Here is a 12,667-nt window from a genome sequence, read left to right on the forward strand (position 1 = left end):
GCCCTGAAGATGATCTCACTAAAGATCGAAACGTTGGCACGATAAAGAAAATGTTTTTCTGAAACCTACATCACACCAGATCGCATCTCATGATTTCTGAATAATTATTTATTTTATATTAAATGGCCTAAACTAATTTTCAAGTTTTAAGTTTTTCCCCAATATTTAGCCTGTGTAACACTACCTTCTATTTAATTAAGCAGTATTAGTCATAATGGTGGGGGACTAACGCGTAACTAAGCAGGTGTTATTTGTGGCATGACAAAGAAACCATGTAGCTATCGTGGGAAAAAGCTTCTTACAATCGTTTTTGAACTTTTATGATCTGATTGAATATGATCATTTTTGCATATTTAAAATTTTATAATCTTACTGTTTGTCTTATCAACAAAATAAGGTGAATTTATTTTATAGAACTAAACTTTTTCTATAAATTGTACTTTTTTAAGAATTATTATTTCTTTAATTCAGGAACATTTAAATGATCAATAAAATAGAAACACTTTCCCTTTTTATGGCAAAGCAGAATGTTTTTTTACTGCAGTAGGGTTTAATATAAGGCAGCATCCTCAGTAGTAAACCCCCTGAGTCATGAAAATAAGGGTGGGGACTGGTCGGAACTCAATGCTGTTCACTACTACCCAGTCACCCGCCCTATCCACTCAAGAAAAAAAAACCCTTAGGTGTTTTAAATTTTTTTGCACAGCTAACTTGTTTGTACTATATTTTATCTAGTATCTTAATTTTGCTTTTATTCTTGTGTTTTCAGAGACAATTGAGATTAGCTGACGCTAGGCAGGTTGAAGCAAAAGCTGCTCGGATCAAAGAGTGGGTTACAAACAAGCTGAAAGAGCTTGAAGCCCAGAACCAACATTTGCGAGAGCAAAACCATCGCTGCAATCAGCAGCTCGAGCTACTAAGGAGGCATATGGCTGATCTTGGTACTGACAGGGCTAGGCCTCAAAGCCTGCTTAGATCGAATACCACATCATCTACCACGTCAGTTATTTTTTTAAATAAATTTAAATTAAAATTAAACATTGGTGTTCAATATATCTGTTTGTAGTGCGCTTTTGGAAAATGAAGCTGTCTACGCTGAAGTGCCAAGAAGGCCAAAACCTGTGCCCCAAGAACCAGGGTCCCAGTTAGGCCACAGAAGGCATTTATCAGCAACGGCTGTCACCATAAATACCAGCCCTTCACAGCAGCTCAGTGATGATTTGCAAGCTGCTGTTGAAAGTCTAGCCCTTCTACCTGTCCATATTAGACGTAAGTAAGATTAACACTATCATATATTTAATTTGGAAAAATGTTCTTTTGCTATAAATTATTTATATCTTTTATTTATTTTTTTTTAATTGATTTCACTTTGTAGCAAAATCAGAATGTATGGATTCCGAGCAAGGCCATGACTATGCTGAAATTTACACCCCTAGTACTGAAAAAGATGCTTGGGATGTTAGCAAACCGCCTACCCCTCCCCTTCACAGGTAGTTACATAATTTTAATGACTGACTGTTTGCCTTGTAATTCACTAATACTCACAATGCCTCCTTTTATTCATTAAGGTTCCCATCGTGGGAAAGTAGGATTTATCAAGTAGCAAATGAAGGCCTTGCACCTCATCCCACTCCAGATTCAAGTAACAATAACACAGCAACAAGGCTACATGTCTCACAAGGCTACTGTGAAATCAGTGTACCTGTGTATGCCACCGTAAAAGGAGTATGTTCTCTTAAATTATTTCAATGTCATGTAGTCAAACTGTATATTTTTTTTTTCAAAATTTTAGAGAGCAAGTCAAATTCGTTCTATGCCATTTACTGGTGATTCGTCAGATGATTCTAGTGATGGTGAAGGCGAGCATACAAACGCTCTAAACCTCAGTACTACTAGGGGAACAAACAGTAGTTCTGATAACACTGGTAATTATTTCAGTTTTTTAAAATTGAGCAACAAATATTTCATATTTGTTGAATTATGTAATTTCACTTAATGTAATGAAGTTAACTTTCCATTAGATACCTCACTGTCAAGCTCAAGCCCGAGCAAAAGTCATATTCAAACAACATCTAGCTTTTCTCCTGCAAAAAGGAGTTCATCAGGATCACCTTCCAAAAGTATGTTGCGTAAGTTGGAATAATTTTATATTTACATTTTTATTTTGTTATTTCGTTAAAATGCCACATCTTATTTTGTAGTGCTTTTGGTTTTATTTTGTGCACTTTTTTTTTTCGTTTGGCATTTTCTTTATTTGGGACAAATTCCCTAGATACATCATTTGAATCCGGTATGTCCGATGATTATGCAATCCCTCCAGACGCTGTATCCTGTGAGTCGCTGGACTGGAGTGGCCTGGCAAGGGGACCTGGTGGAAGCCCTAGTCGTACCCAAAGAGGAGCAGAGCTCATTGAGAAGAGCGGCCACTTGGCAAAACTTGGTGGAAAACTGAAAACTTGGACTAGACGCTGGTTCCAGCTCAACAATGCTAAATTAAGATACTGGAAAAGTCAGGTAATGTCAAAAAATAGATTGATACATTGATACATACAAAAAATAATTTAATACAAAATTCTAATGTACTTTTGGTTTTTGCAGAATGATGTAAACAGGAAACCCCAAGGTGAAATAAGTATAGATGAACATTGTAGGATAAATCGAGCAGAAGGTGCTGCTACATTTGAGATAGCAACTGAAAAGAAAACCTACTACCTAACAGCAGATTCAATAGCTGCTACTGAAGACTGGGTTAGAGTATTACAGGTCAGTACTATCAAGAAATAATAAGAAACTTTCCTCGTAACTTGAGATACTTAAAAATTACCAGCATAAAAATTAAAAATTACATAATAATGTGTGGTGTTTAATGACCTTTAGTCAATGATATGTCACACCGGACCACATCGCCCGATGTCCGAATAATCATTAAATAAATGATAAGTTAAAAAATAAACAACCCAAAAATACTACTTCAAAAAAGACCAATTACTAATATGCCCATGAGTTTAAATGTATTTTTTTCTAAACCTTCGATGCTCAGTAGATTTACCAAATTAATATTAGGCAACTCTTTGGGTATACAACAATAAATCCTTAGCAAAAATTATTAATCTTAATCATTTGTTTGTTCATAATTAATATTATTCTTTGTATTTCATTTGTTTTTATAAATTGAAACAAGAATGTGTTAATAAAAATTGTGATCTGTAGTCCTGTTGGACACTATTTGAACAAGTACGTAAGTCGGTAGATGTAGAAATAACAAAGGAGGGGTGAGTATGTAGATTCGCTTTTTGTAAATGATGGCTTTACTCACAGAATTTAATAATAGTAATAATAATGCTCTATTTATTATATCAGCATTTTACAATATTTTACACTAAGTATAGATTTTATTTGTGATTAAGCCGTAGGCTTATTGTAATTAAAATAATAATAAAAATTAATTAAACTCTTCAATAATTAACATAAGGAAAAACGATGAGAAAATCACTTGCCGATCGTAGCAATGTTTCACTCACCTTACAATTCGCTCCTGCAGGATAACGCCCATCGGTCCGCTTCAAGGTCTTAGAGAAGCGGACATTTATAAGACATTTTAATTGACTAATTTTTAATAAGAAAATAGAATAAATTACACTTCAGTGTAAACAATTAGCATGGAAGAAACTGTCAGCCAGAAGTCACCCAAAAATTTGTCATATAAAAAATAAAAACACCAATCAACGATGAAAAAAGAAAAAAAAAATTCAGGGTGTGTTGATTGAACTGCATGCATACAATTATGAACTAAGATATACAATTTATATATACTACTACTACTACTATATGTCTTTATTCTTTAATATATATACAAAGTTTACAAATCGGCAGTATATATTACAGGGCAAGAAAGATGTTCCTCATGGTTTAAAACCGTCTGAGGGTATAATTTATNATATATAAAAATGAGTTGCACAGTAGGGGAAATTGAATTTCTAAATCTTGTGTTTTCTATAAACACCTTCGGCGCAACCACTTGCAAAAGATTTTAAAAATCTTTAAAAAATTTAAAAATGTGTCATCCTTAAAAAGTTTACAAATCCCATTCCATCCTCTAGCCTTAATGTGTCCAAAAAATCGCGGCATATATCATTGTTGCTACTAAACAATTTTAGGACCCACCATCTTCTTTGATTTTTTTAAAATTAATTAATAATTACAATAACAAAGAAACACTTGCTAGGACATTTCATAAGACATTTTCTAGGGAACTACCTCTATAGTGTAGACGTGACTTATTGTGTAGGGCAGCCTCCAAACAGATGCTCAACATTGAATCGGGTCTGTTCCCAACTAAGAAGCATAACTATGACTCAAGACAGGCGTCCTAAGCTTTAGAATTGCATTTGCTGTCTGTGAGGATTTTTTTTTTTTTTTGCATAATTAATTTAAAAGTAGTTTTGGCTTCCATATTTTACCCTAACTACAGGTGAATCGATCAAACTATATTGTTTTAGAAGGGAAATCACTTTAGACCTTAACACTAAGCACTTATGATCAAACCAGGTAATTTTAGCCAGAGCATGAATCGATGATGGATAAAACAATGCAAACAAAATTGGGCTAAGAATACATCCCTGCCTTACCCCTCTACTAGTATTAAAATAATCAGAACGCTTTTCTCTCCCACTGCAGAACTTTGATTAAATATACATTTTAGGGTATTTACAAATTTTATGGAGAAATCTAAGTTATAAAGCTTTGTGAGGGCTGTTCTGTCAATGTTATCAAATGCTGCCTTAAAGCCTACAAAGAAAAAGTACATTTTTTGCCTCGATTGAAAGCCATTTTGGCCACTATTGTTTACAATTATCCGAATTTCAAGCATTAAACGCTCATCATCAGTTAGAAGTTACAAACACGTATGAATTTGTTTAATTTAAACCATGTTTATTAACGAACATTGGCATGATAAAGGAAATGTTTTACTAGCCTACATCACACCAGACCATTTCTCATGATCTTTAAATAATCAGTAACGGTCACTAAATATTACACATTCTTTTGTAATTTTCTTTTGAATGAATATTATTCCAAAGCACAGAATGAAGCATTTTTTGCTTTTCTGCTTTGCACTTTTGGCCCAAACCCTTCTCAACAGCTAACCTAGAGGCCAAGTATGTGAAATGCAATCCATATAATTTGATAGAATGAAGATAGTCATAAATTTTTGTTGTTTCTTCTTTCTCTTGTTTTTCTTACAATATGTGTTATTTGTTAGAACGTTCAACGAAGGAATGCCACAAAATTACTTCTCAGCCGAGAACACAATAAGCCGACGCTCCAAAGTTGGCTGACGAAAGTGAGGAATGGCCATGCAAAAAAATGCTGGTGTGTGCTTCTCGGGAAGATGTTTCTCTATTTCAAATCCCCTTCAGACAATGTAAACTTTCTTTCTTGTTATAATTATCATTAAAAACCAAAACAATTATTTATTTTGCTCTTTGCTAGAATGCTGTTGGCCAAATAAATATGAGAGATGCCAGGGTGCAACAAGTTGAACATGTTTCTGACTCTGACAGCGAAGACAGAGATAGTGATTTAGCTCAACTAACAATAGGAATCTTTCCGAACCATCAACCACCTACTTATCTGCTTATGCCTAACAAGCAAGAAAATGTAATGTATCATTAATTTAATAAATTAAGCAAACTGGCATAAACTTACAATGATTGTTGGTTTTGTAGGATTCTTGGCTCTACCATTTAACAGTGGTATCAGGTGCAGGACCAAATGCTGGTACACAATATGAACAATTAGTACAAAAGCTTATGGAAACTGATGGAGACCCGAGTAAGAAGAATCTTAACTGTCTTTTGTTAGGAGAATATTTTTTAAGTTTTTGTTTTTTCATTATTCGTATTTGCAGATTGTGTGCTTTGGAGGCATCCGATTCTTCTTCACAGTAAGGAAACAATAAGTTCTCCTCTTACAACTTTATCTTCTGAAGCTCTTCAAGCAGATGCAATAAAATTATTCAAGGTACTATTTGTACTATTTATCGCATGAATATTTCTAACGAGTATTTTGATATTCCAGAGTTGTCAACTTTTTACATCAGTAGCTGTAGAATCAGCAGGTATTGACTACCATGTAGTACTAGCTCAGAATGCCCTCCAGCAGTGCCTTGATCAATGGGAGCTCCAAGCGGAAATGATGTGTGCTCTCGTTAAACAGACGTCGAGGCACGTCCCAACCAAGACAGGCGTCCAGGTATTCGCCAAATTGAGGCATCGTGTAAGTGTTCCCATTCCCGCATGGCAAATTTTCTTTTATTTTGTTATTATTCATTACCAAAGTTGTCTTTTTCTGCATATAAATTGTGGGAGTCAAATAATTGGTAATGAAAATGCACTGTCTTGTCATTGTAATTTTTTTTTCAAAATTGCTTATTTAATGTCCAAATTTTGAAGGATTTCATTGTCAAATCTCAGGTTGAAAACAATATTTTTTTAGTTTGAATTAGTTCAAGCAGGAATAATTTTAAAAATTACATTTCCTTGAAAAGTTAATGTATAAGAAAAATAAACCCATTCTTGCAATTGTTAATAGATAAGAATACTGATGTCATGCACTCCAGCAATGCACTTTATTTTATTTATTTACTTATTTTAAGTTTATTTATTTCAGCAAACCCATTAGATTTTTAGCTAATTTAGCAAAAATCTTACTGTTATGTTAGCTATTGTTAGCCTAATTGTTATGCACTGTGCTGCACAATGTTTATGTATAATTTGGCACTAAGTGTCAACATAATTATAAATTATTGTCTTGCTACGCTGAATGTCGGTGTTTAGTCCATTTTTATTTTATATAATATACTGTACATAACTGCAAAGAAATTTTTTTAGTAATGCAATTTGCATGAAACAGAATAGCCCCTTCTGGGATAAAATTACTTCAAATAAATAAGCGAATTTCTATCATTTGGCATGTACAGTGAAATCTTGATATTTCGTATCCCGGCAAATTGTAAGAAAGTGATGGTCCCATGAAAAAACTTGTTAAATCATATAAATCCATTTCAGTCCCCTCAGTGTAAAATATTTTTTCCTTATTCATAGTCAACAAAACATCTTATAATTTGTACTTTAGCATTGAAATCCCGATAAAACAAATGAATAGAGTAGTAGGGATTTCCTTGTAAGGACGGACCAAGCTCCATGTCATGAAGACTCCAAGAGTCTGTTAAGACCGTTGGTGGGTGTTCCAAGATTTTGTTTGTAACATCCGATGCTGCTAGCTCAAGTAAACAATCTAAACATCATTGTGTACTGCAATTGTCGAATATTGTCAACAAAACATGGAAAAATATTATAAAAAATCGCTTCTGAACTTGTTGTTTCCTTAAAAAGGATATATTGCCCATGGAACCGGAAAATTAAATTCAAGCCCTGATCGGATCTCTTGTCACAAAATTAAGAAAATCCAACCACTTTTCGGGACTTCGTTAACTTTAACTATGAAGTTGCATACTGTCTATAATGCTTACTGTCATCAAAATTTTAACTGAAACAGATGAAATGGAAAGTGAAGAAGACGAAGAATTAGAAGTGTTGCGACTATCAGTCATAAAGAGGCCTAGAAAATGACCAGTTGATTACGTCATTTTTTAGCAGAATCAAACATGGATGAAAACATGTTTGGGGCAATTCACATTCAATTAAATTAGCAATATACAGCAAATGCTTAAATAATTTAATAAAGTAAAACTTTCCTTACATTCATATACAGGGTGTCCCAGACATAATGTGAAAAAAAAATTTGGGTGCTAGTCCACCCTATTTGCAACAACTTCCAATATATATAGTCCCAATACCTTTCTTCAGTCCCTGATGAGTTACGAGTTTTTGTTAGTTTTTCCATGGAAAATACCACAAAGTTGTGTATCTGATATAGTGGTCCTATTTTTGAAACTATTCGTAATGTCTAATACTTATAAATCCTTGAATAATTTATTGTGAGTAAAATTATAAAACTTGAAAACAAACAGTACTATTTATCATAATTACCAGAGCCTTGATAATTGATACCCTGTATGCAACACACTAAAAAAATTAAAACTTTTGGTATAACATCAATACATTAGGGGACTGGGATAGTCGAGTTGTCAGCATGATAGACTCTAGGCTCGTAGACGCCACAGTTGTGGTGCGATTCCCACTGATGCCCCTAGCCATTTTTTCGCAGTAACCTTTCCCCCAACTACACATATGAAAAACAATCAACTATGCTAATATGCGGGTTCATAAGGGTAATTCCATTTAAAAAAATCGTACATATCCTTCATCCCCTTGAAGATACGATATATCGGGATTTAACTATAATTAAATGTGGTTACTATGTACCATAGTTTTTTATCTCTTAATTAGAGTAGGGATATTAGATCAACTAGGGTTGGGCTTGTGGGTAAATAGGGCTTAGGCACCGATGTTTGGCTTTCAGCAACTCCTGTTATGCGCCACACAGTCGCTGTTCTCCTGTGATGGTGCTGGATCACCGACTGTTGGACCTCTCCCAACCCCACCTCCACAGGCGCCGGTCGATTCCTGCAAGGCGAACCCACCGAACTTTGCACTAGTCCAGGCATGGCAGCTCCTGGCATTGGCTGTGTCACTTTTCGTCCCAAAGAATAATAAACTGCTGTGGTACTTGAAACTACATCTCTTAAGAAACACTGATAGCAAGTAAGTGCAATTTTAAAATGTTATTTATAGTATAAATAAAATACTAATGAAAGAGACAAACTTCAATTCATATATTTATTTGTCTTTTTTTACTTTTATAGATGAAAAAAATATTTTTGAAATTTATTGAATTTGTAATGTAATTTTATTTAAAATAAATATCCTTCAAATGACACAGGATTGCCAAAACATTGCAAAATTGTGATTTTCGTTTAACAAAAAAAAAGTTCCATTAATATAAGGCCTACCTAAAAGAAATGGTTTGTCTATAAAGTTCAATTTATAGGCTTTTTTAAGTTAATAAAAACCATCAAAATATATTACAAATTGATCGTGTAGTTAACTGTAATATTACAATTAAAAATATCTGCTTTATTTAATTTTTTTAACTAACTTTTACCTATAGATGCTCCACTCAACTTATATTCTGTATTTATTCTATTGCTTACTTTAATTTTAGACAGCCATTTGAGTTATTATATTTACAGTTAACTGTCAATAAATTGAAATTCAAAAACATGGAAAAATTGTTCTACTAATTCTAAAGCATCATTACTCACAGGACTGAGTGTGGGAAGTATGCTGCATACTGTGAAAGAGCATTAGAACGGACTATTCAAAATGGAGTGCGAGAGGCCAAACCTTCTAGGATGGAAGTACTCTCTATCTTGTTAAAGAATCCTTATCATCATTCTCTGCCCCATTCTATTCCAGTGCATCTACTCAATGGAACATATCAAGTAACTAGAATAGCTTCTTTGCATTTATATCACCTTGTTAATGACATAATTAATTCTGTTCTTTCTCAGGTTGTTGGATTCGATGGCTCTTCGACTATCGAGGAATTTATGTCAACCTTGAATCAAGAAATCGGCTGTAGAGAATCAGCCACTTCTGGTTTTACCCTATTCAGCGATGACCCAATTGAAAAAGATCTTGAACATTATATAGATCCACAGGCCAAGGTTTGTAATCGTATCTTAATAATGAGCCGTTTTTTTAAAGCAAAGTTGTCAACAGCTCTGTGATGTAATATCCAAATGGGAAACGGCTCTTAGGGAGAAAGGCTCAGGGAAATTTGAGACAACTCGAGTGATCCAGCTAGTCTATAAGAATAGGTTGTATTGGAGGCATGTCGCCAAAATGGAGACGGATAGAGAAAGGCTGCTGCTTTGTTACCAAACAAATCACCAAGTAGTGCAAGGAAGGTTCCCTGTCAATCGTGACCTTGCCCTTGAATTAGCAGCTTTAATGGCACAGGTACAATTATTGAACTATCAAATTTTGCAATGAATACCTATTTACTGTATTCATTTACAGATTGATTTTGGTGAGTACCATGCAGAAAAAGCAAGAGGTAGCGGTGGAAATGTAAGAGATCTTCAAGTGTTGCAAGCTCTTGACAAATTTTATCCATATCGCTATAGAGATGGACTAGCTCAAGATACTCTAAAGTAAAAATTAAATTTTCTTTTTTTTTTTAAATTTGGAAATAGGAGGTTTTATTTATGATTTTTTTTCCAGAGAACTTCAAAGTGCTCTACAGGAGAAATGGATGTCATTGAAAGGTCGAGGGCCATTAGACTGTGTTCGAATTTATTTAACTTGTACAAGAAAGTGGCCATACTTCGGTGCTAGCTTGTTTCAGGCGAAGGTTTGTATACATGCTTTTTATATATTTACAATGCATAAAATTATTTATTTTCTAATAATAATCAACTTTCAGCTGAAACAAAGTGAGTGGGGTATGGTTTGGGTTGCGGTTGCTGAAGATAGTGTGACTCTTTTAGAGTTAGATACTATGCAACCACTAGCAAGGTACCCGTACACCAGTGTCTTAACTTTTGGTGGGTGCCAAGAAGATTTCATGCTAGTAGTTAATTCCGATGAAGGGCTTGGATCGCAGAAGCTACTTTTTGCTCTAAGCAAACCAAAAGTAAGTGAAAACAAATTCAATTATTTACAAGATCCAACTTTTGTAATAAATAATAATGGTTTGTCTAGATCTTGGAGCTGACTCTTTTGATTGCGGATTATATGAATGCTCTTGGAAGAGGTACAGGTACTCCATTGGCCGGCACTTTAACAAGAACCACACAACCTGACATCCTGAAGGCAACACCTGATCATCAACTACACAGAACTGACTCGCATAAACGAAATGACACATGACATTAATTTTAAACATCGGTGTTATATATTTTTTAAAAGAAGCACTATTTATGTATTGCTTATTGCAAAAATCTGTTGTGTACAGTTATTTTTAACATTTACATAAAATATATATGTGTGTTCTATTTCTAGAGCATGTATATATTTTTATATAGATTATATGGACAAAAATGCCAAATAAAAATAATATAAGTGATAGCTTGAAACGTTAATACTGGCTATTGTTTGTAATATTTGTAATTATTGTAATTAATCTTTTATGGATTAATATTTTAATTAAAGTTTTTGAAGGTGTTTTACAAATAGATATCTTTAAAAAACCGTAAGATGCTGTGATGTTTAGCGGTCAGGAAATCACATATTCATTTTAAATGATTTTGAACATCATATTTGAAGATCTTCCAATTTTTAAGGGAAATTTGGGAAAATGTTTAGTAAAATGAAAGCAATGGGAAAATAGATTATACATTTATTTTAAATTTAATGAATTCAGGTAAATAAACAACAATGAAGCATTTGTAGATTTGGTTGTGATTTTCACAAGTAGGTTGTATTTCCTAAGCTTTTGCTGTCAGGAACGAATGATTTTTAACCTTTTAAATAATTTTGTACCTTATAGTGTATAATTATTATAACTGATGGAAATAAACCTGTATTGTAAATATATAATCAAATGTGGGCAGTTTGCGTAATTTTAACATGGGCCACTTTTTGTTGTCATTTGTTCAGATTTTCAAACTAATCAAAATCACATTTTACGAAAATTTCTTTTATTTTTTACATTTTAAAATCAGTTAAAGATTACATTTAAATTACACATGGAAAAAAATGGTGGTCCTTAATATAGTGAAAAGTTCTATTTTATATAAAACTTTAAGGAAAACCCATGTATTATAAAAGTCAATATATATTTTATTGTGCCGTTTAAGCATGAACCTGGTTATGTGATATAGAGGTTTAAAACATTTTAGCTAGATGCGTAAGTTACCAATTTGTATGACCATTTTTTAATTGACAATATGTTGTCTAAGGAAAGTGTTTTTGTACTGCCATAGGTTGTAGGTGAAAAGAGAAGTTTTTAATTTTTAAATTCATGAATTTCACTCGTGTATGACCATGATTTGTTCAGTTCAAAATAAATGTTCATTACTTACATCATTACTTTCTAATTTTAAGTATGTTTATTCAGTTGTTTACATCACAACAAAGTACTTTATTTTTGTAACTACTTTAATTATAATGTATATTTATTCTTAATTAAGTTTTGCTAAAGAAAAAACTACAGTGGGCATATATCTTTAATTTTCTTTTTGTTTTAATCTAGTCTGTTTTGTAAATATGAAATAACAATTAAAATTGTTAGATTGCTTGGAAAGGATCTATATATTGTCAGATAACATCACTAAATTGTTAAGAATATGGTTAGATATAACAACAAAAGAGAAAGAAGAAGAGTAATATTATACACTATATTATTTTGATAAAGTCAGTTGCTAATGTGTGTTTTTATACTCTGTGGAAATAAATATAGTCATTCATTTCGTGTGAATTGAGTTATTTCAATATAATTTCCTTTTTATTGTAATCATCAGAGTTCCTCCATTTACCTTTGTTAACAATTTTTATTAATTCTGATTTTGTGTTTGTTTTAAATAAATTTACATAGCGTAAATCTTTTGAATAGTGAAAAGCTATTCCAGTTGGAAAAATGAAACAAAATCATTATTTAAAAAAACTATATTATATATGTAATTAAACTCATAACA

At 32.8% G+C, this 12,667-nt stretch overlaps 1 protein-coding gene across 11 annotated transcripts in view; it reads left to right on the top strand.

Annotated features, from left to right (window-relative positions):
• LOC106671055 (uncharacterized protein CG43867) overlaps positions 1 to 12,450 on the top strand; it is a 102,611-nt gene extending 90,161 nt beyond the window's left edge. For 3 of the 11 annotated variants that reach the window (XM_014401833.2, XM_014401834.2, XM_014401836.2), the window contains 21 exons: positions 770 to 999; positions 1,067 to 1,269; positions 1,376 to 1,490; positions 1,569 to 1,725; positions 1,793 to 1,925; positions 2,007 to 2,129; positions 2,273 to 2,514; positions 2,599 to 2,763; positions 5,264 to 5,425; positions 5,494 to 5,661; positions 5,730 to 5,835; positions 5,912 to 6,024; positions 6,082 to 6,279; positions 8,512 to 8,729; positions 9,292 to 9,469; positions 9,539 to 9,694; positions 9,750 to 9,989; positions 10,050 to 10,183; positions 10,254 to 10,383; positions 10,456 to 10,665; positions 10,734 to 12,450. In XM_014401833.2, coding sequence (XP_014257319.1) covers positions 770 to 999; positions 1,067 to 1,269; positions 1,376 to 1,490; positions 1,569 to 1,725; positions 1,793 to 1,925; positions 2,007 to 2,129; positions 2,273 to 2,514; positions 2,599 to 2,763; positions 5,264 to 5,425; positions 5,494 to 5,661; positions 5,730 to 5,835; positions 5,912 to 6,024; positions 6,082 to 6,279; positions 8,512 to 8,729; positions 9,292 to 9,469; positions 9,539 to 9,694; positions 9,750 to 9,989; positions 10,050 to 10,183; positions 10,254 to 10,383; positions 10,456 to 10,665; positions 10,734 to 10,901 — 3,549 coding nt within the window. In that variant the 3' untranslated portion in view covers positions 10,902 to 12,450. Of the gene's footprint in view, positions 1 to 769; positions 1,000 to 1,066; positions 1,270 to 1,375; positions 1,491 to 1,568; positions 1,726 to 1,792; positions 1,926 to 2,006; positions 2,130 to 2,272; positions 2,515 to 2,598; positions 2,764 to 5,263; positions 5,426 to 5,493; positions 5,662 to 5,729; positions 5,836 to 5,911; positions 6,025 to 6,081; positions 6,280 to 8,487; positions 8,730 to 9,291; positions 9,470 to 9,538; positions 9,695 to 9,749; positions 9,990 to 10,049; positions 10,184 to 10,253; positions 10,384 to 10,455; positions 10,666 to 10,733 lie in introns of all 11 variants that reach the window. The other 8 variants (XM_024228767.1, XM_024228772.1, XM_024228773.1 and 5 more) reach the window with 8 other exon arrangements.
• The last annotated feature ends 217 nt before the right edge of the window (positions 12,451 to 12,667 follow it).

This window comes from Cimex lectularius, unplaced genomic scaffold (genome assembly GCF_000648675.2).
Source record: "Cimex lectularius strain Harlan isolate CLEC.00 unplaced genomic scaffold, Clec_2.1 scaffold113, whole genome shotgun sequence".
Taxonomy (NCBI): Eukaryota; Metazoa; Arthropoda; class Insecta; order Hemiptera; family Cimicidae; genus Cimex; species Cimex lectularius.